We start from the raw sequence: 26546 nt of genomic DNA on the forward strand, positions 1-26546 counted from the left end.
CGGAAAGAGAAATTCATAAAAAAGCGCTAACCTCTAATAAGTCACTTTCTAATCATCCCTGGTACAAAGACATCAACATTTAAATCAAAGGGACCTGGCTGTATATACCATATTTATGAGAACTTACGTAATAAAGATTGCGAGCTGCATATACTCTAGCCTGGTTTTAAACTCGGCTCTATGAATGATTAACAAAGCACCCTTACAGAATAAATTAAGCTCATAATAGCTAGATGTTCTCTAACTTCTTACCATCCAAAGCATTACTACAGACTGCAATTAGAGGGTCAGATATTGCACTCTAAGAAAGACTAACACATAAATATTGTATTTATTCCAGCAGCAGAACTACAGTCAAATTTGTTTTGATCAACTTCTCAGCATTTACCTTCAGTTCATGAGTACATGGTAAGTCTGAAAAAGGGTCCCTACCTTCCTCTTATGCCCAGATAAATCTAGTAATCTCAATTACACGGAAATCTTCAAGTAACTGAAATATAATATGTGCCATATGGTCAGATGTTGGTACTAACAGACAGATTAGCAGGGGTGTGTATTCCATCACTCATCAGAAATCCATAATTTTCAAACAAATTTCTACATACTATATGAAGCTTATTTAATTTAGCTAAAAAGCATTCTTCACTACTTTTTACTTGACACAAATAAAGAAAAAACTAATTCTGTCCTTCACTTGAACTAGATCCTACTATACATTCAACAGAGAATAAATATTCCATTCAACAGAAAATTCAAATACCTCTGCTACAATATGCAGAGGACAGAAATAGACTGTACATATCAAATCATGTTTATCCCACCACTGCTTGGCAAAGGTTGGTCCAAATCCTCAGCTCACTAAACGCATTAAAACATCCAGCTAAGACTCCAGCAATATTTGTTATCTTGCTTTTATCACAAGGGCTTAAGATTATGAACAACACATCATCATTTTAAGTCAAAAGCACAGAGCTCTGTTAATGAAATGAATGAATTGAACAGTTCAGACCAAGTTCAGCTTAGGAACTGCAATTCAGGATTTTCTATAGTAGCCTGACAAATCCAGTTGCTGTGGAATCCAAATGAAAAAACTACAAACATCTGTTAAAGAAAAATCCCATGACCCTCTCCAATATTGTTACAAACACAGATAAGTACATTATACAGTTTACTGCGCTCCCCCATATATTTTTCACATTTTCACCAAACATATTTAGCAATAACACAGGAAACCATTCAGCTGCATGTATGGGCAATCACCAGCATGAGGTGATCTAAATCCTTCCATGTTAATTGGAATTTAAACACAGTGGAGAAGTAACCCCATTCTGTACAAGCAAAGAGAGAGAGATCAGGAAAGCACGGAAAGGAAGGCAGCTGGGGACAAAGCAGAGAAGGTAAAGAATGAAATCATCACCATCACTCTGAAAACTCAAGATCGTACCATCCCATTAATAGATTTACAGAATGAGATGCCTGGCTTGTTGCAACATATGGTCAGTGGGAAGCATGTCTCACATTCCAGTGATATAACCCAAAAATCTTGCCAAGACTCTAGCATTTACAAAAACTGTTTCCTTTGTCAAGTAGTAAACACTCTGTCTAGATACCAGTGCTTTCACAGAATATTCTGATTAAATACAACTGTCTGAAATACACTTCATTTAAACAATCCCACAATTGGATTAAGTTGGCTCTGAGGCAAATTCTGGTTACACATGTTTACAGCCAACTCGTACAAAAATGTGATGCAAGGGGTTTCTAGATCTTCCATTTAAATTCCTCAGAGAAGAGTCATTTCTAAAGCCATTTTGCCAAAAGAATTTGTTATTGCCTACCTTAATCCACTGCTTGGAAAAAGCACTCAAAGCAGTTATCTTTTTCCTGCGTTACTAAATTTTGTAGAACATATATTTCCATTAAAAACTAGCAGCTAGAAAGTTCTAGTCTTCATGGCTGTGCAAATATCTTTTCAAGCACTAACTCCACTGAGTGTTGTCTTTGTATACATGCATGGAGAGCTTCACTTTGGCTTCTCCTCACAGTTCTTTGCAAGGCTCCATGTCCTTGGCATCCCCTGCCAGCTTTCCCTGCTATGGCAAGCTCTGTGGACATCCCCAGCCTGAGACAGTTTTGACCAAGGAGAAACACACACTGGAGACATTCATTGGGAAATGTGAGTCCCGAAACAGGAGATGGGTTAGAAGACACAATCAACATCTTTCCAGTGAGATCTCTGAAGGGGTGGTGGTGCTGGCAACAGAGGGAAAGAGCATCGTTCCTTCCTTCCTTCCAGCAACCAGGAAGAACTGATGAAGTCTACATTTATCAGACATGCCCTATCTAAAGGCTACAAAACCATCAGCCTTTAAGCAACATCCAGGAAAATTATCTGATAGGTAGGGACAACTTCTCACTTGGGTGTTACCTAGCAGCTATGGCCACTTGTCCTTAGTTTTCTGCCCTAATAATCTATCTATCAGGAGCCTGGTAAATGTTGTCTGGGCAGGACAAATGGGTGGAGCAGGATGTGCAAAATGTATAGATGTAGATTAGACAGTGATTGTATATAGTAGAATTAACCAGAAGAAATCAGAAGAGACAAAACAGTGAGTGACTCAGAGGAGGAAAAAGAGATGCTGAGATAGGGACAGCAAAAAATACTGAAAACACAGAAAAATATATCACTATCTCATATGAGAAGGAAACAAGAAAAAAATGGAGCAAAACTTTTTGTAGGGAAAAAAAGTTGAAAAGGGAAAAGGAAAAATCACAACAAAAGCAAGCAAGATTTTGCAAATTACAGGAAAAAAATGACACAGAAAAATGATTTTCAGTATTTTAGTAAAATACAATAAAACAGACTTATGCAGTTATTCTAGTCTGTTCCCCTCAAGGAGGTATTTTTCTTTTTCTCTATCAAGGTTTGCTTCTCCAGCCAACAGAAAAGAGAAACTTCCTGTCAAATGCTGTATTCATTTATGCTATATAACAAACCAGAGCTTAGTCGGCTTGTCTTTGTGATGAACACCCCACCAGTGCAAAAGAAATGATTGTATGTGAATGTTTACTATTGTGAATAACAAATGCCACTGTTGCAATAGAAAGCATATGCAAATATCTAGCGTTTCATACAGGCCACAGGAGGGTACCCACTGACTTATTTAACATTACATCACTAGCGAATGAATATTATTGAACCTGTGTTTATTATCTCCATATTTTGTGTATCAAATGTGGTCAGCTTAAAAAGAGAGCATGGGACATAGTAGACTATAGGAGGTTCTCTCCATGTCATGTAAAAACATCAATAATAGAGATTCTGCAGATCAAATACTGGTGTAAGTCAACATCACTGTATCACCTCGTTCTCCTAGGACATTCTCACAGTAATAACTTACTGAAAATCAGTAACAAGTTCTGTTGACAATACAGAATATTCTGTCTATTTTGCAAACTATATGCAACAGGAATAAAAAGCAGCGTATGTTTGACTGAATGACTAAATGAATGAAACCAAATGATTTTGAAGACACACAGGAAATGCCTTATTTTGAGTTAAATACCATGATTATATGCCCATTTAAGAAGTTTATCTTGTAAAAACCATTTTTTTACTGCAGAAATCCTTTTACAGTATACAATAGAAGTGTCTACTTTTTGTGTTATTCCTGTCATATTTTCTCTTGCCACTTGGGGAAGAAACATAACGTTCTAACTTTAAAGGAATAGGCTCAGCATCTCACTGACACCTTGTTTTGTCAGCACCTTTTGACACCTTGAAATATAAAGCTGAAAGGAAAACTTCCTGATTATATTATAGAATATTATAGATGACAAGCATACTGTAGGCAACTAATATCACTAATATATTCCCTTTGAAAATGAAAAGCAAAATAAAAATATGTATTATTCCTGAACAGAACAAACATAAAAACAAACGCATGATACTTACGTCAATTAAATCTGAAAGGTCATGAATATAATACTTGAAAACAGAAGCATTGGTTGCTTCAAGGGTGAGCAGGTATTCATTACGGGCCTTAATAGATTTCAGCTTGTTTTCAGAATATTTTGCTTGACGCTAAGAAAGAGATTGTATATTAATGAATTTGAACTACTTAATTTTTGATACATAGCAAAAATAGTAACAATTCAAGCACATATTCCTATTAACAAGAAAGAACCTTAACTGCCAGCCTGTTATAACAAATATAATACAAAGAGGTAACTTAATACTTCATTTCAAATCATATAATAAGAATTCTACTGGGAAGCAAGTATTCCCCTCTCTGAACTGCAATTAAATCAAGTTATCTGTAACTCAGGATAGTTTATTATGTATCTTTTTTTTATTTTATTTCCCAGCTGGACTCCTCTATCAATATCATGCTAAAGAATTTCAGAAATGTGTTGAATTTACTTCAAATAAAGCAAAATAAAAGGAGTATTTACTTTTTCCTTCATTTTTTCAATCTTCTTTACAGAACTCCGTCTCTGGTGCCTTTCTTCTAGTCGAATATGAAAGACAGGGTCTCCTGACCTCCCAATCTGTTTTTCTTCTTGCTTCTCTGCCTCCTTCAGCTTGCTTTCTGCACTGATGCTCTCTGCATGATACATGTGGTAAGTTTTCATGACCTGCAGAAGACAGAGTCAAAAGAGAGTTAAGGGAAAATGAAAATACAATGGTACCTACAGAAAAAGCACAGGGTCTTTCAGTAAAACATTCTCTTATAAACATGGACCTTGGATAAGTTTCTTTGCCAACACAGACTGAGGATTTCTGTTTGCATTTTTCTTTTCTGGTTTATTTAATTGTATCTCAAAAGCTAACTGCAAGCCTATAGACCTTATTTATATGACTGCTTTCAGATGATGCCAGAATTAGCTAGTCTGTTTACAGAAACAAGTATTTACATATGTAAAACTCTGAATGTTCAGAGTGCTTTACCAATCATTATGAATAAAGAGAAAGATGATGGAGAAATAGCAATAATGTAAGCATATGAGACAGTCTCTCATTCTGCCTCATTTCTTCTCAGAAGGTCCTTGTATTGCAGAAGCATTTTGTTGGGTGATTTAGCAGCAAGCTAGCAGTTGTTTCAGTTGAAAGCAGCAAATATCTTTTGGGATTTTTTTTTTATTGATCTGATAGGAAAGAACAAATCCTTGTCATTAAACTTCAGGATTCTTGTCTTTGTATGAAAACTTGAAATATGAGCAGTAACATTAAATCTAGGCAGTGGCTTATCTTTCTGACTTCTTCAGTATTAAGTTAACTGCTTGGCTGTGGACACTAAATGCTTGCAAACAACAGGACCCCGTTAGCATGGAGGGAAGGGGAAGGAAGTGGAGACAACAGGAAGCTTTAGGCTGGGAACACATCCCCAGTCAGCTGGACGGCTGTCAAAGACCTGGGAAGAAGTGGCTTTCCACTGCGCAGCCAGTGGATCGGGCACGGTGGAGAACTAGCCAGCTCTGCAGACCAGAGCAGGAGGAGAAATGGTCTGATACATAAATTGTGAAGACACTTCCCCCTTCCCATACGGCCCCAAGTTAATACCATTATCTCCCCCTGCACATGCTGCCTCTGCAGCCAGGAGAGCTCAGGCTGCCAGGCTGCCAGGCTGCAGTGACATGCTTGCGCAGACCACAGAGAGAGAGGGGCTGGTTCAGCCCTGTCCTCCCTTTCTTCATGGAGCACGGCAAGCCTCAGCCCCAGCCTTCAGCATGTGGGGAAGCAGCCTCAAACCACTCCATCTCTGCTGGGAGGGTGGCCTCTGGGCAGCCGCAATGCAGCATGCCCACTGGCAGCACAGAAACTCTCTTCCCACCTTCCCCAGCATTAGTTTTCTTTTTTTTTCCTTCTTTAGATCCAAGCAGGGAACAAAGCAGGGAGGACTCCTCAAGTGGCCGGCCAGCCTCCTCTCCTCTCCACATGGTGCCAGAAGGCTCTTCTCAGCAGATGCACTTTGTGGGCCTGGACGACGTGCATCTCCTCTGAGGGCTGTGGCCAGGAAGGAAGCCTATGGGCCGCCCTCCTGAAGCGGAGCTGTGAGCCACCAGCTCCAGATACAGACCAGTTTGGGGAGCTGCCCTGAAATATCCCCTAGGGAGCATCCACAGACTGGCACCACTGAGGGGACACTACAGCTGGATGGAGTAAATTAGCCTTCATGGTGATAGCTGAGACACGGCCTAGCAGGGACCCACACAAACCAGCTACGTCCCATGGTGGATAATGGCTGACCAGATGCATATGCAAAATGCTGTGCAACAGAAAGGAAGAAGCTTTTAGAGAGCTGCAATTTTGCGTAACATATCTGTGTATGTTGCTGTGTAACATGGATGCTCTTGATATTAAAAATAAAACAAGCAACTCTTCACTGATTTCCCAAGGTGAGGTAAAAAAAACTGGAGCGCCATACCAGAAAGGGCAGCCTTATTTTTATTTTTGCAAACATGTTTATAGCTTTCTGCTGAAATACCAGACTGCATGGAACAGGGACTAGCGTTGCTGTTGTGATTATTTTATAGCACAGTACTCCGAGGCCCAACCAAAGTGAAGATCTTACTGTTCTAGCACTGCTTACACCCACGAGAAACAGCCAGTGCCCCAAACAGCCCCACAGTCTCAATGGACGAGGCAAAAATGTGAAGACGAAACAAGCTGGGCTGGGAACAGAACGTGGGTCTGCAGACTTGAGATCTATACTGGTTTTGGTTTAACCAAATTGCATGTTCAGCTTCCTATAGCCTGCACTATTATCAAAAGCATTTTTAAAGTTGTGCCCAGGGAATCCTACTTATATAGCTATGTGGAAAGGATTACTTAGAAGAAATGTAGTTTTTAAAGAAATGATTTACAAAATAAACCTGAAAAAGCACAAAAAGTGATATGGCTCTATTAAAGATGATGGGAAAAGGAAACTAAAACCAAGAGTTGTGCCCTTCTCTTTTGGCCTTCTTACTGAATTTCTTTAAGTGCTTTTCTACAGAAGTCTGCAGCTGTTTTGCCCACCCCTCCTTTTCTCTCTCTTTTTTTTTTTTGTCCAAATTCAGCTCCAGAGCAGAACCTGTCTGTCTTCCCAGCTAGGAACTTACACTCTCTTTCTGCCTGCAGAGAGTTTTTCTGCCTACGGGCAGTATCTTGGAGTTTTCTAACACACCTCAAAGCATCTAACAGAAGTGGTGAAGCAAGGATTTGCTCTATGTGACAAAGGCAGTAAGCACAGAAGTTTTTGAAGCATTTTTTTCTGAGTGCTATGGAGCCCAGTGGCCTAGGCATAAATGTCTTTCTGCAGCAGCTGTGACATTTTGGCCTGCCTCGCCGTTGAGTAAAGGAGCACGAGTGCATCACTACCAGCTCTCTCACCGCTACCATCACCGAAGAGTGCTTCTTCCTCTCTGCCTGCTTATAGTACACGCTACCAAATTTAGTGTCTCAGTACCCACTGATTCCCACAAACTCAAGTTTTGTGAAAGAATGACATAGTAAGGATCCCTATGAAGAACTGAGAAGTCCACTTGAAATTCATGTTCCTGCAATAAACTCCACACAAGTTCTTGGTACAAATGAGTCTTCAAGGTTACAAAAATGGAAAAAGAAGCCCTTCTTCTGCCTATATACTCAGGGCTGGACAACAGGCAGAGCTTGTCCTGTTTGAGCCACACTGGTTTAGAAATTAACACAGACTATGTACAGAGCAGTCATCAGTCTATGCATTTGACTCTTGTCCAGTTTGTTATGTTGATAGCACTTCTTATCTCATGCACTAGTGACATCATTATTTTGCAAGCCTTTGGGGAAAGTTCACAGGTTGGCTCTTTTTCATGGTTTGTCAATGTTTTTTAAGAGCTGATATAGCAGCAGCTAAACTTCACTTGAGAAAGCAGTAGACAGACACATACAGAAAATAAATGGGAACAATCGAGGGAGTTAGCTTCCACGTATTTCAGTGCATGTTTTATCAATAAATTAGCCTAGAATTTGCATTCTAAGTTGCACATATGACTCTTTGCCTTAATGTTATGCCATCTTTTGTCCCAGGGGTTCTTAAAAGACTGTTAAATACTGCAAAAGATGGTGACAGGCCTTGCCTAATTCTTGTAAATAGACTTGTATGAATCATTCTGAGATTCACAGATCTTAGGTCTGCGAATATGTAATAGATCCACCGAACTATTATTCAAACTACAAATAATCGGATGAAATGAGCAATACCCCTTCTCAAATTTCTGCCAAACTGTCAAATTGATAGACTATCCTGTGAGAGTATACATCACTGAGCTGACTTTAATTAGTCCCCAAAGTGGTTATCGATCAACCATCAAGTATTCACTGAAAAGAAAGAGCAAGGTCGTAATTTTGCAGATGGTGAACTGTCAACATGACAGATATGCTGCACTTCTCTGTAGTGAACAGGCATCGTTAAATGCATACTAGTCCCTTCCTAAAATTAAACAATGAGTTTACCTCCTACTAATTTAGCAAGTTTATTACTGCAGCTTCAATGATGTAAAATATAGATTTCTGACAGACAACTAAATGAGGCCACAAGCGGTTGAAAAAGATTATGCTACCCAAATTACATACCCTCCCACTTGCAGGTGATGGACTGTGCATTTAGGACTGTGCATACAGACTGCTCACATTGTGTGCAGAAGACTCAGCATCATTCATAAGAGCTCAGCAAGTAGGCTAAGAGCAAAATACAGCACATACACATCACAGGGAAGGGCACACTAGAGACAGCTCTTAGATAATTATTTTATTTAAACCCACAACAGCTATCTGGGCAAATCCATCAACCAGACAGCAACTAGTGCTGCCCTTTTGCGGAGGAAAAAAGAGGCAGCATTCCTGTAACAAGGCTCTGGTTTTCATTTTCAGAGCTATAATACAAACTTCTGTTTTAGAGAACTTCTTAACCCAAAGCACTAAAATTCAATACTACAAAGTTAAAATATATTGGAATTATCACGTGCTGGCCACAGGAGCAAGCTATATTTTTACAATAAAATTGAATAATTAATAGATTTTCCACAGTGTTTCTCGGGAAATAGGCATTTAATGGAACAGTAGTTAATCTCTGCTGCAATTATTGTGTTTGATTTTTTTCAGAATTGTCTCAGAATTCTAAGTAGTGAGTTCTTACCAGAAAGTGCAGTTGCATGGGGTTCAATAAATCAGGCTAGTTGGTGCTTTTCCCAAGAAATAAGTAAAATCTTATGCCAATTTCACTACCTCACTGGCTTCTAGCAGTTAAGTAGGCTCAGCATTATATATTTTCATAAGTCTGTTCACATCCAAACCAGCCTCTGATATGGTTCCAGGAATTGTCACTGATATATTATTACCAATACAGAATTACTGATCTCACCATCTCTCAGATCTCTGGTGTGCTGCAGTAAGTTAGGCTAAACTTTTCTATAGAGTATCCAGATTCTGTGTTACTTCAGCAAAGAAAGAAGAAAATTTGGCAGCAACTACTCTGAAAAATTAAACAGCCAAGATTTTTAATGAATAAGATAAGGCAATGGAAAATGCAAGTGGCACAGCTGCCCTAGTCTTATTTAATACTAAATTGTTTGCTTTGGACTGTTCCTACTTTTTCATTTTTCAGCAAGCCTTAAATTTATATTGCTTGTGAAAAGTGTGATACCATGCACCATAGTTTGGAAAGCCAAATGGGAGACGTGAAAATGTATTTTTATGATGCTTGAAAAATTCCTGCTCCTTGTCATATGCAATGTTTTTTTCCATGGTCAACTTCTGCAAAATGGAGCACCAAGAAAAAAAAGTTCCAAATTCTTAACAGGTTAACAGGTCTGCCACATACCATTCTTCAGTTGCCTTAAATTGGCTTTGATAGTGGAAATTAAATTGCAGGTGTCTGCAGTCCTGCCTGATAGGTGAAATGGTAGTCTTCTGGAGAGGCAACCAGCAGTTATTCCTTCAGCAACCTGAAGGCTCAGGGAATATTATAAGGTTGCCTTATACTCAGAGGATGTTTTCAAGCTCCCCTCCCCTAAAGTAGGGGCTAGAGACTTTGGATGAGATGCATACAGGCAGGTAGGTACTTTTCAGGTGTCTAAGTGCCACTAAATATTGTAGCTGATTCACACTAGTGTTTTTACCTACTGAACCCTTCACAGTCCTTTCTCACTCCTGAGCAGACCAGTGGGCTGGAGGTCTGGAGCTCTCCCAGGTTAGGCAGCTGAAGAAGTCTACTCAGAGCAGACTGAATTTGTGATCAGTCGGTTCTTATTCCACTGTCATCTCTAGAAGTGGCTAGTCTATTTTCATTTCATTGTGAAGTAAAAACTAAAGCTTAAAACCACCTCATGATGAGGCTGGGAATAAGAGGGAATTTGCAAGGCTGGGCAAAGAAGGAGAGCAAGAAAGACATAACTAGCTCTCAATCAGCGACCTTCTAATGCATCATCTTATCAAAAGCATCTTCATTCAGTGACTCCAGTTGGATGTGTAAAAAAAATCCAATTAGGTAAGTATAAGTGTATACTTCATATATTTGTACCAGTCCAGACATACCATCACCCTGGCCCAACAGCCTGTCCCCAAAAGCAGCTATGTAGTGGTGGGCACTCTTGGGGCTTCTCTGCTCTGTGCTCACTTCACCTCCCTCCCAGTTCCATGTTTTTAATCTTTACACTCTCACCTCTCCTGCTTTGAACTTTTCATTTATTGTCCTCCCATAATCCTTTGATTATTCCCTGTTTTCTTTAGCCCCTCTCCTGAAGGAGGAATGGGCATTAGTCAGCTCTCCCTAAAAGGAAAAAACAGGAATAGCAGATGTAGGACACCTGAGGAAATCCCTAATGAATCTCTTCCAAGTACTTGCCAGTTTTCCCTTCAATTCCTGCAAATTTTGTGTGTCCAGAAAGTTCAGATGAAGCTGACTGTCACATTCTAGTAAGGGTATCTTAGGAGGACAATCTATTTAGACATCCTCCCCCCTCCCCCCAAACTTTTTATCTTAAATAAAGTTGGGAAAAACTGGTGAACAACTGACTTTTTAGCAAAAATCTGCAGAATTAGTGATGCTAAAATGTTTCACCGAAGAGGTCATCTCAAGTCCCTGCAAAAAAGATTTTTTGTATTAAAATACTCTCTGATTTCTCTGCCTAAAAGGCCTTTTTTTGAAATATCCATCTATTTGATTCTTCTAAATTAGAAACACTTCAAAATGTTCCATTTTGATATCTATCTCATCTAGCATGCAATGAGATTCCTAAATCTCTCAACTCACAAGAAATACCCACCCAAACCTCTGGCCATGTTTGGTTTGATCAGTATTATTATCTTTTTTTTGGAATTGCCAGGAAATAACCTCCCCTCTGCAACCCCATACAAATAATCAGGCTTCCCTTCCCCCTATCCCCACTCACTCAAAATGTATGCCTAGCTCTAGTTCCAACAGTTTATATCCTTATGTAAAACACGGGACTAATTACTAGTCTACATTGACTGAAAGAGTAATGGGGAGAGGAGCAAGCGATGAATGCAGCAGCTGGGATGCTGCAAACCTGAAAATACTGATTGGCTGGCATAGCCAGGGAGAAGCCATGCATAATTAAAAGTACTTGCCACTTATAATTTACTGAACTTGCAAAGATACAGACTGAAGCTTAGCTATTTAATTATTTTTAGCATGATGTTTTGAATCATAATGTAAGAACCAGTACGTCAAATACTGAGAACTGAAAATACAGAGTCTTAAAATCTTAAGTAGGAATTTCACTAATCATCTGAATAACATGTAGAAAACATAAGAATATCTAACACAACATGTGAAAAACCCTCCTCTATGGAAAAAGGATGGAAAATGAAAAATGCAAGTTTCCCTTACAAAATTCTGAACAGATCATTCCAGCAAAATAGGCCTTCTTCACTCACAGGTTTTTAGAACATCTTCTGGAGCCTTGGTTCATCTGGTTCTGTTTTTATTTTTACATCAATCCTGTATATGATGCATAATTTTAATTAGGACGGCACAAGCCAAAGTCAACACAAGCTAAGGTACTTCCCAGGGAATAAATGAAAACCTATGGTACAACTCCCCTATTTTCACGATAATTTCTAGTAATGAAACAGGAAAAGGAAGGAATTACATGAAGTATAAGTAAGTAGAAAGGTCTCTAAGTAGACCACATTTTTAAAGAACAGTAGGAATTTAATACTCTGGAGTGTTTGACATTTTTTTGGATATTTCATTGCAGTTCTGAGCTTTTCCACACTGAACAAGCAGCCAAATCACTTTGTACTCACTCTCTCTCAAAAGACAGAGGTTCAAACTTTCATAAGCTTAAAAATACCCTGGAGCAGAAAGAGGTTTTTTAATTGCAAACCTTTGTAATGCATTTTCAGTGGAAGGTGGCAAGTCTCTTGGATTCTTTAGTGTTCTCTCTTGTTTTTCTTTTCCTGGAACAGTTTCTTCTTTGCAAAATCTATGGCACTGTCTATTGACCTGAAGAATTTGATCTAAAAACCTTCAAAACTAATGAACACACCTCCCTATAAACAGGCTAAAAGAGATTTTCTAAGGCAGAAGTGCAAAACCAATTTTCAGTGATGACTTTCAAAATCATCATTTGTTTCAGGCACCTTATATGATACAGAAGACAAGGACACATGATGTAGCATTATCACCAGAACAAACTCAGCAGAAGTCAATAGGCAAGTAATATCTTAAGCCTTGTCAGAAAATTACTTTATGGCAAGAGCTTGCACATAGACTTAAGTAAGGACACTGGAGCTAACAACACAGTGTTTGGTTGAAAGAATCATTGTGGAGCTGCATTACTACTGTGTGTGCCAGTGTACATATGTCTAAGGGATTCACTTCTTACCTGAGAAGTTCAAGGAGTAGCAAATAAAACATGCAATTTCTTTACATTGACTCCAAAAAGGCAGTTTCTCATTATTTTTGCTTGTAATGATTTCAGTTCTCTCATTCTCTTCAATCTACATGTAAACACAACTGCTTGTTTGTTTGAATTCTGGAAGGTCACTGTAATTTTATAGACCTTTCTTGTAAGATAAGCAATGATGTCACAAGGAGTAAACAGATTATTAAATTCTTCTTCATCCGCACACTCAGTTCATTAAAAATCCTGATAACTGTCCCCTCACTTAGAGGCTTCAAATGTATCTAAACTCCAGTGAGGTTTCACATTTTAACAGTTACACTACACGATAGCACCATTCCTTTAAAAAACACAGAATGGAGTAATAGGGAGAGACTTCTCAAAATGAGTATATCATTCACTGACCTGAAATTCAGTAACTTTCTTTGGACACAAGGACTTGCCTTACAATAGTAAGACTGAAATTAATTTTACTAGTTTTATTTTCTTCCATAACTCATGGGGCAAACAGAAAGATGATTTCTCCTCTTTGTAAATGATTAAAATTGAGAAACATATCTCCTGGAGTTCAAAAATGTAGATACTAGTTTTAGCAAAGCCATTATGGTCCTATTCTGTAAACGTTAAATGTTACACAGAATTAAAAGCCTAGGCACAGGAGTTACCCATCTGTCTAGATATCTTTCTATCTCTATGTAGACAAGCATTGATATTACACAGATATGCTGATGATCATTCTAAAGATGCAACCAGTGGAAGAGATGATTATTTGCACCATTCCATCACTTCATTAAGTGTGTCATGCATCTAGCTAAATGTGGGTGTCTACAGCTGACCAAGTCCTTTGCAATCAGTGAAGAGCTGGACAGCAGAGTTTATGCTGCAGTTACTTTCATCTGAAGCAGATGCTTACATCTGGTCAGATGAAGAGTTCTGATCTCTGATCAGTCTCTGATCTGAATAGATCTCCAGGGATTATAACTGGAACTCAAATGGCAAGCTAAGATATTTATACTTACACTGCAGATGCCTAAAAATTAGGTGAAATCCTACACCAGTAACTAAATCCAAATTGTGCACTCTGTATTTCATAAATTTCAAAAATCTTCCCATTTTACAAAAATCCTAAAAGCTTAAATGCTGAGATAGGAGTTAGTGTTCACTGGAAGCCATAACATGGAAGTTAACATCTCAGCAAACTTCTGGAGCCATCAGTGGGAAGCAATAACACTGATGTGAAGAAAAAGGGTGAAAATACTTAAGCCCAGTCCTGCAAATTTTCACTGGTGATTCAGCAAAGTATTTCAGCACATGCTTTAACATTTTCTTATCCTGGGAGCACAGAAACTAATCCCGTGCTTTGCCAGGCACTGGAGTTATGTAACTATTTAATTGGAACAAGATTGTATCTTCAGGGCTTACTCACCACTGAAGCCCTGTTTGTGCAATGGCTGCTACAGACTCAGACCCCCCACAGCCATGTGAACTGTCTGAGGCTGTTTCTGCTTTGCAGAAGCTGATCCCAGCTGATATCCCTGATATTTAACTGATTGCTGGCTTGAGCCAAGAAGGTTTTGCAGTACCACGCTCTACAATACCAGCAGCTAGTTCAGAAAAAAAGCCCCAAAGACAAGCTCTGAAAAAAATATTTAGGTAGGTTTTGGGAATCTGCATCCATAACCACATAGGGCAGGCAAACAGGTCTAAACTTCTTTAAATCTCTGGAATTTTTTTCACCTAAGCCGTTCTTGAGTTCAAATGCTCTCCAACACATCTACTGATGATGCACAATTTTCCCTAGATCAAAAGAAAACCAGACAAGATGCGCAAAGATAATATTTGACCGAGCTCAGGCTAAGGAAAGCTAGTCTGTGATATTTGTCTAAACTTTTCAAAAATCACAGAACTGTTTTTTGATATAAATATTGTGGGTTTTTTTTCTGTTTCCCCAAATCTTGAAAAGAGGTTATGGAAGGGAGTGTCTGGAGATTGTTGGGTAGGGTACTGGAAAGTGGAGATGTTTGAAATCTTCAGGATAGGAAAGACAATTTAATCTGCAATGTAACCAGCAATTTAATCAACAAACTTTCATAGGAGGTGAATGTCACCAGTCCCTCCTCATTCTATAGCTATATTAAAAAAAAAAAAAATTCTTGCTTTGTACTTTCTGAGAATATGCTGTTTGAGTCTCTCCTCAAAAAAAGATTTTAGGAAATGGATTTTAGGTAGACAAGACTCATCCTTGTACTAACAAGTTGTGTTAAGTTACAAAGAGGAAAAGAAGTTCAGACCTACTCTTTCTCTTAGAAATTCCAGTAAGCTACCAGCAGCTTGCCAGAATGCTCCAAGTGTTTTTTCTTGATCTCTCTGCACTGTTTGGAAGGCCTACACAATCCTCTGTTTTTCTTTTTTTTTCATTATTTACTTATTCCAGTCAGGGAGAGGGGAGCACACATATTTAACATTTAGACACTACAGTACTGGACTTGCAAGAACCTATGATTTTTACTGAATATAGTCCACTAGTCAAACCAAGCAGATGGCAGCATGGGTGAAAACAAAGCACAAAAGGGATGAGCTTTGCTCTGGCAAGGAAACTTTTAATAAACTGGCTTAGCATACGCTGGGAGAAAAACAGGGTGGAAAGTTAACGAGCAACCCTGAAAGTATTAGCATTTATGTTTTGAACAAATGAGTAGGCTTTCCAAACAAAATAGTTTGGACTTGAGAAAAAAGACAAAAATTAGTATCTCCACTGGTGGCAACTTGCTAGATAAAAGGATACTTAAAGCTTATAGGAGAGGTTTGACATGAAATTTGTATAAGAGAAGCTAAGTAACTGTACTTACTGTGTAAAGCTCGTTAAGAACTTTCATTAAGTCCTCATGAAGCTGAAACGCAATCTCTTTGCTCTGTAATTAAAAAGGAATCATTAGAAATAAACACACAAAAATCACAACATAAATTTGCTTCTGGATATTTGTATTCATTGCTTGTTAATACTAGATAGGGAATGCAATGGAGCTCACAAAGACACCATTCTGTCAGAATTATAGCGCATGAAAAATAAGGATTCAGGGATGCAGAAGTAGACAGACAACAGCTAGAGTGAGGATTTCTAAAGGGAAACCCAGAAGTAATTTAAGAGTGTGACTCCCATGAAGCATCAGGAAATTAGGTGCCAACAGAAGGGCTGAAATTTAGGATTAATGTTATAAGCCTTTTTAGTGGAAGGAATTCTTTACTGTTTTACAACTGCTATGACACATACATAAACTAAACCATTTGGAATGCAATAGCCTAGAAGGATAACCTACCCAATTTTATATCTAGAATAGTTTTTGTTTCTCAGCACATGCAACTATCTAAATATTTGTGCAAGAAATAATTGTGGCTCCTCTTTGAAACAGATAGCCAACTGCAAAATAATCCACAGAGTGGGCTGCTGCTGGAACAGCTTTGTTTAGCTTTTCTGCACCGTGGCTTTACTTTCATTCTGACCCAGAAAAAAGAAATGCTTGGCAGTGGTTATTAAAGAAAGCAAGTATGTCAAAATAGGAGTATTTAATTGGAGTCTCATTCAAATATATTCCTTTGTTAGTTGTCCATAGCAGTTCAATCAGATGAAAATTGTGGCAACTGTGCAAGAGTTGAAGGCATTTGCACCACATTCTTTTGGAAACTGCTATAGGATAGAGCTATAGGACTTAGCAAACAGCCTGGCTATGTTTCTTCTTATCATCATAACATCTAACCATGCTGAAAATGTCAGTTTTTTTGTGTGAATAAATTGATAACTAGCCCAGCTCCTAAAAACCCAACTTCATGGCCTTAACTGTGAGAAGTATTTTGTATTTGTACAGAAGCCAAAGGAAAATCTTCTGGGGCAACCCCTCTCCAAAGCCGCTAACACATAGTTGGCCAGCACTAAGACATCTGCAGGGATAACGGTTTCTGAATGAGGATTTCCAGTGCAACACCCACATATGAGGAGGAATCACACAACACTTCCCAACCACTCATCTTCCAGGAGGACGAAAAACACATACAGTAGCTGGAACAGATAACTTTGCATGAGTTGCCCCTGTTCCTACTGTCCTACCTGAAACTCTGGGCAGTATTTCAAGGAACCTGCCATATCATTTATCAGTATTTACTTCAATCCTTATATGCAAGATGATTTTTAACTGACAAGAAACTAGAAACGTAAGCTAAAAAGTCAGTGAGATTCTTTTATTCCCAAGGGCATCGACTTCAGCAGCTAAGGCACAGTAAGACAGATGCTCTGAAGCTGAGTTATACCTGTCTACTACAAAACTTTCTTCATTCTTTATACTTCAAAGTTTGGTATTTTTGAAGAGGTATGCTCCAATAGAAGTATCTAACAAACAAGGCTTATTACTTCCATTTCTTTGCAAATATCAGACTTTCTTCATCTAATATGATAATTACACACAGATATTCATATGCATGACAGTGTATAAAGTGCTTGTAAAGAAATAGGATGGAAAAGGAATTGCAGAGCTGCAAGCTACTATAGGGAACACAGTAAGCTTAAACAAAAATTCTGAACTGCTTTTCATTGCTTTATATTGGTACCTGGCCTTTAAATACTAGCAGTGGAGCTTGGACATAGCTTACATATCTCAAGGAACCAAGAAATGGAGGCCACCTGTGTTCTCCTGGGTAGCTGCTTCAATAGTGCTGAATGTGAGCACTCTATTTTTTAAATTACTTTTGCAGAAAGAGAGACAAACTACACAAATAAGATGGTAGACATTAAGACTGGAAGATGAAAATATGGATGCATGGGAAAAAAATGTAAAGATTAACTCCAACTGCAAGCAAAATATCCCTTTCAAGTGGCAGTCATTACCATCTCAAAGTTGATAACAACTCAAGCCCTAAATACAGCAATGCTGAGTTAAAAGCAGCATGCCTTAATCTGGCAGTGCAAAAACTTGTTTCAGGAAGGGAGACAGAAAGGCCCAGCCAAATTTTCTTTGTACCCTCTGCAAGCTCTGTTGTAAGCAAAGCACACAGCAGTTCTTTGAAAGACACACCTTCCCTTTCTGCTCTTCAGTTATGCCTTAATGCAAATAGATACTGGATGAATTAAGGACTAGGGTGAAAATCACCCTTTTCTAGGACATTTCTCCTCTTTGCTCTGTAGAGCTTTGTCCAGCCCTGAAGCAGCCCAGCCCTAGGGATTTAGTTCTGGCTACCACACATACACACTCTTTCAGGCAACACATCGATCAGTGGTAAATCTGAAGGTGAATGGAAGAGATAACAATAGAGGAAAGAGGGAGATGTTTTAATGAAAGGAAAAGAGATTCTAAAATAGGAAATAAAAAAAGAGAGGGAGGGAGGTGACCAGCAAAAGAGTAAAAAGCAGGAAGACACACACTAGCAATTCCATATGATCACAGATGAGTAATCCTTCCACCAGTTCACAGGAGGACTCCAGCCTGCAGAGAGAAGCTTGTAAGGGTGCCTGTAGTGATGTATGATGTGTCAGTTTCTGTCTTTTTCTGATAAAAAATTTTGTAGCAATTCTCTGATAAAAATCAGGAAATTTGGTTAACCTTAGAGAACAATATAAAATGGATTTATTTTTAAGAACCAACACATTTTACATTAGCATTTAAGATCAAGAAATACTGACTCAAGTGGCAAGCAGTACAGCTTTTAGTGTGTAATATATATCGTGTCTGAGCACCAGACAAGAAATGCACTTATTTTCAGTGGTTAATGGCTCTCTCCTATTTCTCGTTTATGCTACCTATTCCCTGCTGCTGCAGCAGTTCAGCGTGGTTGAATGGTGTGCTTCGCTAGAAGCCTATCCTCAGGGTAGCCAAACAACAGTATATAAAATGCAGCACACATTCTCCTGGAGCTAAGTTAATAGCTCTATTCAGGCCATTAAAATCTTAGAAACAATCACGGAGATGCTTCTTTATTCACTGTATCCTAGAGAAATTATTATTAACCTATTAACCAAAAGAACAAAGACCATAGTAAAAGTGTGTTAGAGTATATGTTAACTCTTGCTAAAAATATGGTATTTGTTACTACTCTGGTTCAAAGCATTAAGAGATGGTTTTAAAAGTCTCAATAAATGTAAAAGTTGCATATTTATTTCCCTAAATTAATGGTAGATCACACCTGTGCAACAGACACCAATAAGTGTACCTAATAGCTTTTTGGTATGTGCTCAACTTTCAACACATCAGCAGTCCAACCGATGTTATCAAGATTTATATTTATGGATTAACATCTGAGAAACTTAAAATTTTATTCCACATCCATACCCTTTCACTGAAGTCTGTAGGAATTTTTCCATCCATTTCAGTTAGAGCATAACTGGGCACCCAAACCTTACTGAATTGTTTTTTTACTGAAATTTTAAAGTCAGTTAAGTTCTTCCTGGAACTCTTCAGTGTCTGTCAGCACACACAATGCTACTATCAGTTACAACATTTAGGCAAAACACTCTGTGACTACTTCTTTTAAATGAGTCTGCTTTTGGTCCCCGGGATTAGTTGTATTTAAGTCCTTTTTAAAAGAAGCTTTCATGAGCTGCAGTGACACTGACATAACTAACCCATAGTAAAATTTTGTACCCAACTTGCCAGTTTATACCAACAAATAGTTTGCTATCTTTTCAAACCTAATGGTTTAAGAAAACAATGTAAAAAAATCCCTATATATTTCACAATCTTTATAACTTTAAAACAGATTTGGCAGGGAGTCATATTCACTGTTAATAGCCAGATTATGGAACTAAAATATTTATTGTGCTTGGCTTCTCCAGCATCTTTTACTGTAAACACTGGAAGATATGTTCATCTTGGCTCATTATGGTTTCTGTCCAAAGAAAATATATTTTTATAAATTATAAATATACAAATCTGCCTAAGGATTTTGTGGGTATGTTTTTATGCAGTTGATTATTAATGCTGGGGTAACCAGAATCACTGTATGAAATGTTCTGCATAATACTTTTCCCTTCTGCTTGACATTTTTCGTTATTGCTACATTCTTTAATTGTTCCCATGAGGCATCCACCCCATCTGCCTGAAGAAACATGCAAGAATGCAAGGTTTGAACTCTGCTACTTTAGGTTTGCGATTTTATGTGCAGCATGAAGGCCAGGCATGAATAGCAATCTGTACTGCTTTTATATGCCAGCAACTGAAAAGAAGAGGAGCTTAAGTGCCAGTCTGGAAGTATGAGGTCTAACATAATATGATCAGACAAATGCCACAAGATCTCTGAACTAGATCCTATCTTTGTCCTGTGTTTAGTATATTTAAACAGTAGCTGGTTCCTGACCCCTTGAAAAAGAATGAGAGAGCTCCCAGGTCTACAAAAATAATGAATATCCAAATGTTAAGTGGACTGGCCTAGGCAGGAAAACCATATACAATCAAGTTCATGAATACAATATGTCTTGACCCATCAGAACATTTAAGTGAGAATGCATAAGGGTCATTTCAACAAAATTTAATCCAAATGTTAAGACAGATGTATATACGAACATACACACACACACACGAAAGGAAGAACCAGAACGAGAAAGAGTATTTCATGGGTCAGGAAGAGTGCAGAGTGAGACCAGCGCAAGGTACAAAGACCAAGGGGCACAGATGTCCTTCATTGCTAGGCTTCCATATAGCCCAGAAGGGTTGGAGAGAGGGGTTGCTACAGATTCATGACTTTGCGCTTTGTCACACAAAGGAGATGTGAGCAGGAGAGGGAACAAAGCAATACTCTACTGCTGAGCATAGCCTGCAAATGAGGAAACCAATCTTTTCATTATCACAATTCAAGCTGGAGCTGGGCTTGGGATGGCACAGAAAGAGTAGCCCTCTGGAAAATGTTCCTCAACAGGCAGCCGGGGAGTTGAGAGCAGGACTGTGAAAATCCAACACAGGCAGCAAACAAGGACTTGGCGTAGTTGTCCTCCAGAGTTGGAAGGGGACATGAAGCACCTCTGAAGATAAAGAAGCAGCTGCTGCAAGACCCAGGGAGAACTAAAACAAGGGGTTAATAGTGATGCATAACACTGTCGGGTTAAAAAAATGATAGATAAGTAATTAATCTAATTATTGAATATGGAAAAGCTTGATTAGACAGTATTTAGAAAGTATTTAGAAAGATATTAAGTGCTCCTATGTGAAATGCTGTGAGTGCCAGATGGAGTACAGATATGTTGGATGGATGGACGGATGGATGTTATATTCTTGATCACAGACTGCAGTATGTCATTAAGGTTGCACTTGTCAGTATTTACTTTTGAAATGTTGATATTACTACTGTTCCTATTATTGATAGTTATCACTTAAAAGAGAGAGTACACATTCCACAGAACAGTATGACCAGAATGGCTGCAAAGAACAATACTGTTTCAACATCAGTGTAGAAATATCTACAGGATATGGTTTGTTTTCTTTAATCTGAAACCTCTGAACAGTGAATAAATCCCATATACCTTCATAGTGGTGAAACCCACTGAGATTGATTAAATTTTCTCTAACAGAATTTTATTCTAAATCCAATCTTTTAAAAACCTAATCTAGGGAAAGTGACTGAAACTGGTTAAATATTCTATTGGATGTTTACAGTTCTCTAACAAATTCTATGAAATTTTCTTGATATGGAAATACCAATTCTGATGGAGGCGAATGTGAATGTTACCTTTCTCACTTTAAGTGCACCTTCTCTGTAGACAGATTGTAGTATATAACACATGCACTTCTGCACCTAATCTCTTTCCATTCCCTGGTGGATGTCCATTAAGCAGTTCTAAGATGGCCTGTAATGTACTTTTTCATCTTGCTCATTCACATCTGACAGAAATTATGGTTGAAGCTGCCCATTTGGACTAAACATTGATGAAGGGGGCTTATGTTCTTCATTAATAAAGCAAGACAGTTTGCTAACAGCTTCACTGCCCACACAGGTCTTGGTTTTCTCCCTGTCCAACGAGCTCATCTCACTCCATACCACCCTTCCCTTTTATCCAGAAGAGAAACTGGAGCTTCATCATCATTCAAGGTATGATCAGCTCTGCACCTGGGAACTAACAGCAAGCAAATCACCCCACTAGGACTCTGTAGCAAGCACTACAGCAAGAATTGTGTCCGCTGGAGCTCAGTGGAAATACCAACATTCTCCAATGAACATTAATTTGTGACAGACTCAAGTCCTAAAAATAAGTGTTCAGAATTAATACCGGTAAATGACCACTGCCACATTCATGCCACATGCTTGTAAAACTCATGTACAGCACTTCAAGATGTTGTATATCTTCCAGCCACCCTTCCCCTCATATTATTGGGCCTTGCTCAGATCCCTGCACACAGCCTTTGGTAGGCTAGCTCTGCCTGTGCTCCAAGCTAACTAGCAGCTGCTTGACGTGACAGTATCACCCTGAGTGTTAGCTAGCAAACTGTGATGAAAGGTAGGATATGGCAGTTTGGGATCTGGGCTCCACTAATGTGAGCTTCAGGTTATGCACAGCAGTACTCCCTCAATTTCCTTTCTCTTCTTTCCCGTGTGGAAGATCCAAGTTAAGGATGAAAAAATGCTCTTCTTCAAGAAGTTATGCCAGCATGAGAAAATTTGAAATGTTACATGTTGCTGGACATCGTATGGGGGAAAGAAACAACTTTGTCAGGAAGCTGTGACGCTGTGGTTCCTATTAATGTGCTGACAAAATCACCCACATTTTTTCCCTTCTAAGATGGAAACTGCAGCAGTTTCCATTAATTAATTATGAGTGAATAAAGAAGGGGACATACTTGTCCATGGAAAACTTTATCCAGATATTTTTATACAGTGTGTCCGGAAACAAGGGAAGCAAAGCAAGACTTCCAATACAAACAATGTGAACTACGCTGCAAGAGGAGAGGTTAGTCCAATAATGCATATGCAGTAAAGAAGAGACTTCTGAGATATGACATAATCAGCTGAAAAACTAGTCAAATTCAATAATGAAAGATTTCTACTGGTCCATACAAGTCTGAGAACTCAGTATATAGACTGTACTGGAGCATGTTCAAATTGCTTTTCCCATTATCTTTTCAATTTCTATAATAATCTTCCTTATTAGTAAGTTTAGTGGTTTGTGAACTACAGCTTTATGCATCAGACATATATCATGTGAACAAATGATTACTGATTGAGGAACTATGAATTTAAATTCTATTACTATTAAAGGTTTTCATGCACAGCAACAGATTTAATTAAATGTCTTTACTTCTTTTTTTCCAAGTACAGCCTCTGCTCTCCCTAAATGATTCTTGTCCCCACCTCATTGCTATCTGTCTACAACTGTGGTCAGGTGCATGTGAAATCAGTTCCTTATTCGGAAAGCATTGATCAGGTACCGTTGCAGGAAATGCCATCATTTAGTCAGAGACTTTATATTCTTTAACCTTTATACTTTTGGGACTCATTTCTGTAATAAATATGATGTTTGCCCACAAGCATTCCACTGTGACTGATGGTTCCCCATATATATTCTATTTTTATTTCAGAACATTGTAACGACAACGGCTGTAAACACATTACATGGGTATCAAACTAAGGCTCCCTCAGAGTTCTTGCTTAGCTAAAGGGGCACTTATACATACCCGTGTTATGAAACACATAAAAGACATGTACAAGGACAAGCATGTACAGAGACAATGCTTAAATGACCTAATAGAAGCAGCTACGTTACCAAAAATATATATTCATGTCCAGTATGGTGAAGGACAGGAAACGCTTTTAGGAGAATCACAGCATACAGCTACCATCTTCATATCAACTCATTACAAGGTATACCTTCACTTTGGCCTGAATCAGTTTCCTCATGACAGAGTTATAACCAAATACTGTTTTTACAAATAATTTATTAATACAACATTACTATTCTTAGGTTAAAACCATTTCTTTTCTGCATGGGTAGACAAACATCCTTTTAAGAGAATAGGATTTTTTCCTCGCCTCTTGGAAATTTGCCATTTAATTCTTAAGGTCACCAGCATATTCAGCACGTTCCCAAGCATTTCAGCACTAAGGGTTGCTCCATGAGAATGGTCATGAAGGATTTATAAGTGTGCTAAAACAGATTTTATGCTACGTGTTCTGAATTTTCCCTTCAAATGATACCAGTTAAGACAGTTTGGTCTCCCTCATGCACATTACAGGCCCCATCAGAGGTCTGCAGGGCAGGCATTACCTTCTTGAACATCCTGGTGGAGTCCTCGCTTATCTGCATGAAGCGCATGATCACATTATTCAAGTAGATATCACTCAGCGTTGCGTGGTCTTTGCTTTCCCTTCTCACTTGGTTCAGGAGTAAGTACCAGCAATTCACTGGTGATAAGAGATTCTGATCTTTCCTAAGGAGGAGAGAGATGTATATATTGCATACATAAATGAAAAAGTTACATAATTAACACAAACAGCCCCTGACATTTACACCCATAACTCATTATGTAAAAGCAGGAGCCCAAAGTTTACATTTCAATTACCGAACTACTGAGTTTTGTAAAAAAAAAAAAAAAAAGGCATTAGACAAATCTGTCAATATGAATAGTGGATGTCAAATGAACAGTCTGCCAGTACACACACTAGAAGTCAAATCTTCTTGCCTTTACTCATGCAAGCTGTCATAGTGAAATCAATACTCTTACTCTTGTTAACAGAGTATGCTAGATTTGGACTTCTGTTTCTGAACAGCCCATCTATCCATGCTTGGAATATCTCAGGTTAGGCAAGCTTCAGATGATGCTTTAAGACACATTTTACAAATCCCGTGAGGCACAGATGTAAAAGAAGAGAAAAAGGACAAGAATTTAGAACACTACAACCCAGCTGACAGTATTAAAAAAAGCCCTGCCACAAAGCTTACAGTTGCTCACAGATGGACTATATGTAAATATTCAAAATCTATAAAGGCCACTGCTGAAAGAGTAATACTAATTATTTTTTTGAAATTAGAAATAAATAAGCGCCAGAAGTGCATTTCAAATCCTTCATGAGCAAAATTGTAGGTGTGCTTGTCTATCAAAAAACTGTTTCACTGTAATGTTTTTTTTATAACTGCTATAAAGTTAAAAGGAAATGTCACAAGCATACATATTTTGTGATCAGCATTCATAAATTCTACACTAGGTGCTGCCAGACACAGATGGTTCAATTACAGGACAAAGAAGAGGACTGGACTTTTTCCACAGTGGTCCAGTTCTGCATTTTCTTTGCAGAGCCTCTGGGTTGCAGGCCCATTCCAAGTGTTTAATATTGCAGCAAAGCAAAATCAGAGACAACTTATCATAACTTCTAAACACAGCAAAATAAAAACACATATAGTTCAACAACTGTTTCACAGCAAAAACCTATTTATAAAATTTGCCTTATGATTTTATTGAAATTTTAAGTTCAAGTTTTCCTTGGAACTATGTGATCTAGAAACTTGCTGCTCTTTCTTGTTTCTTGTGCAGGTATTCTCATATAGTCGTAAGGATCACGCAAGCGGGAATAGAATAGTCAGAGATGGCAACGAATTGAGGGAGAAACTCCTTCAACCCTTGGTGTAAACTATTTTAATAATTAACTGTTCTCATTGTTTAAAATTTGCCATTTAATTCCTCATCTGATTGTCTAGCTTTAGCTTTCACCCCCACTATCAAAGCAACAATGAATGATTAACAGACAAAAGCCTCTTCTTATTCATTCAGTGATACGCTGGTTTGCTGTGAATTCAGAAGTGAGTTAATGAAACTTCCCCATTTTGTACGAGAGGGCATATCTTAACAGGGTTACTTGCATCAGTGCCCTTCAGGGTCTTACCACTCCGGTTAGCCTCTGGGAGCATCCCTGAAGAGCCATGCCTGTATTACTAGCTCTTTACTGTTTCTGCATGTCTCAAAGTCAATCCTGTTGAGTTATTTACCAGCCAGTGCTGTCAAGGCCAGGAGAAACTTTGTCTGCTGTGGGGAGAATGACAGGAACAGCGTGGGGAACCACCGCTTTACATGACTTTTGCTATAACCTCTTCTCAAAATAATCAGGCAATTGCAGAACAAAGCCAAAGGCAAGGGTCCAATCGTGACCCCTATGCACACATGCTAGCCTGGATTTAACACTCATTTAAAAACAAGTAAAGATTGTATGCATCAGGCAAAAGATTCTTCCTGAACCTGAATAAAAGCCTGGTCTCTCTCTAAGGTGGAGACATACCCACATGTTGCATATTTCAGAGAATCACTGAGTCACTTAACTAAATTTTAAGAAATATATAGTACTGTTTCTGGAACTGTATAAGCTGCATTCAGATTAACCTTTTCTTTGTCAAATGTATTTGGTGAAGACTTTTGTCCTGGATCAGAAGATATGTCTGTATATTTAGAGCATAACACTAAATGGACAGTGTGGAAAAAGGTACTTATTTTTCAGTTTTACACACACAAAGTATTGTTTTATACACCTAAACATAACAGAACCAGGCAAATATATTAATTAATTAGCTCAAGTGAGGAAAATAACCAGACAAGACTATGTCAGCAAGTAATGTATTTGAAACATTTTATAAAACATGCTGTTCACCCTTTTTGACAGATACTACCTGACCACCTCTGTTTTGCACAGGAGTTACTATA

General features: G+C 38.4%; 1 protein-coding gene across 3 annotated transcripts in view; it reads right to left on the minus strand.

Moving 5' to 3' along the window:
• Positions 1–26546, minus strand: part of SRGAP1 (SLIT-ROBO Rho GTPase activating protein 1) — a 149524-nt gene that overhangs the window by 49831 nt on the left and 73147 nt on the right. For all 3 annotated transcript variants that reach the window (XM_067314158.1, XM_067314151.1, XM_067314145.1), the window contains exons 3-6: positions 24125–24287; positions 15741–15803; positions 4456–4638; positions 3956–4084 (exon numbers count right to left, since the gene is read on the minus strand). In XM_067314158.1, the coding sequence (XP_067170259.1) occupies positions 3956–4084; positions 4456–4638; positions 15741–15803; positions 24125–24287 (538 nt within the window). The remainder of the gene's footprint in view (positions 1–3955; positions 4085–4455; positions 4639–15740; positions 15804–24124; positions 24288–26546) is intronic.

Source organism: Apteryx mantelli, chromosome 1 (genome assembly GCF_036417845.1).
Source record: "Apteryx mantelli isolate bAptMan1 chromosome 1, bAptMan1.hap1, whole genome shotgun sequence".
NCBI classification, from domain to species: domain Eukaryota; kingdom Metazoa; phylum Chordata; class Aves; order Apterygiformes; family Apterygidae; genus Apteryx; species Apteryx mantelli.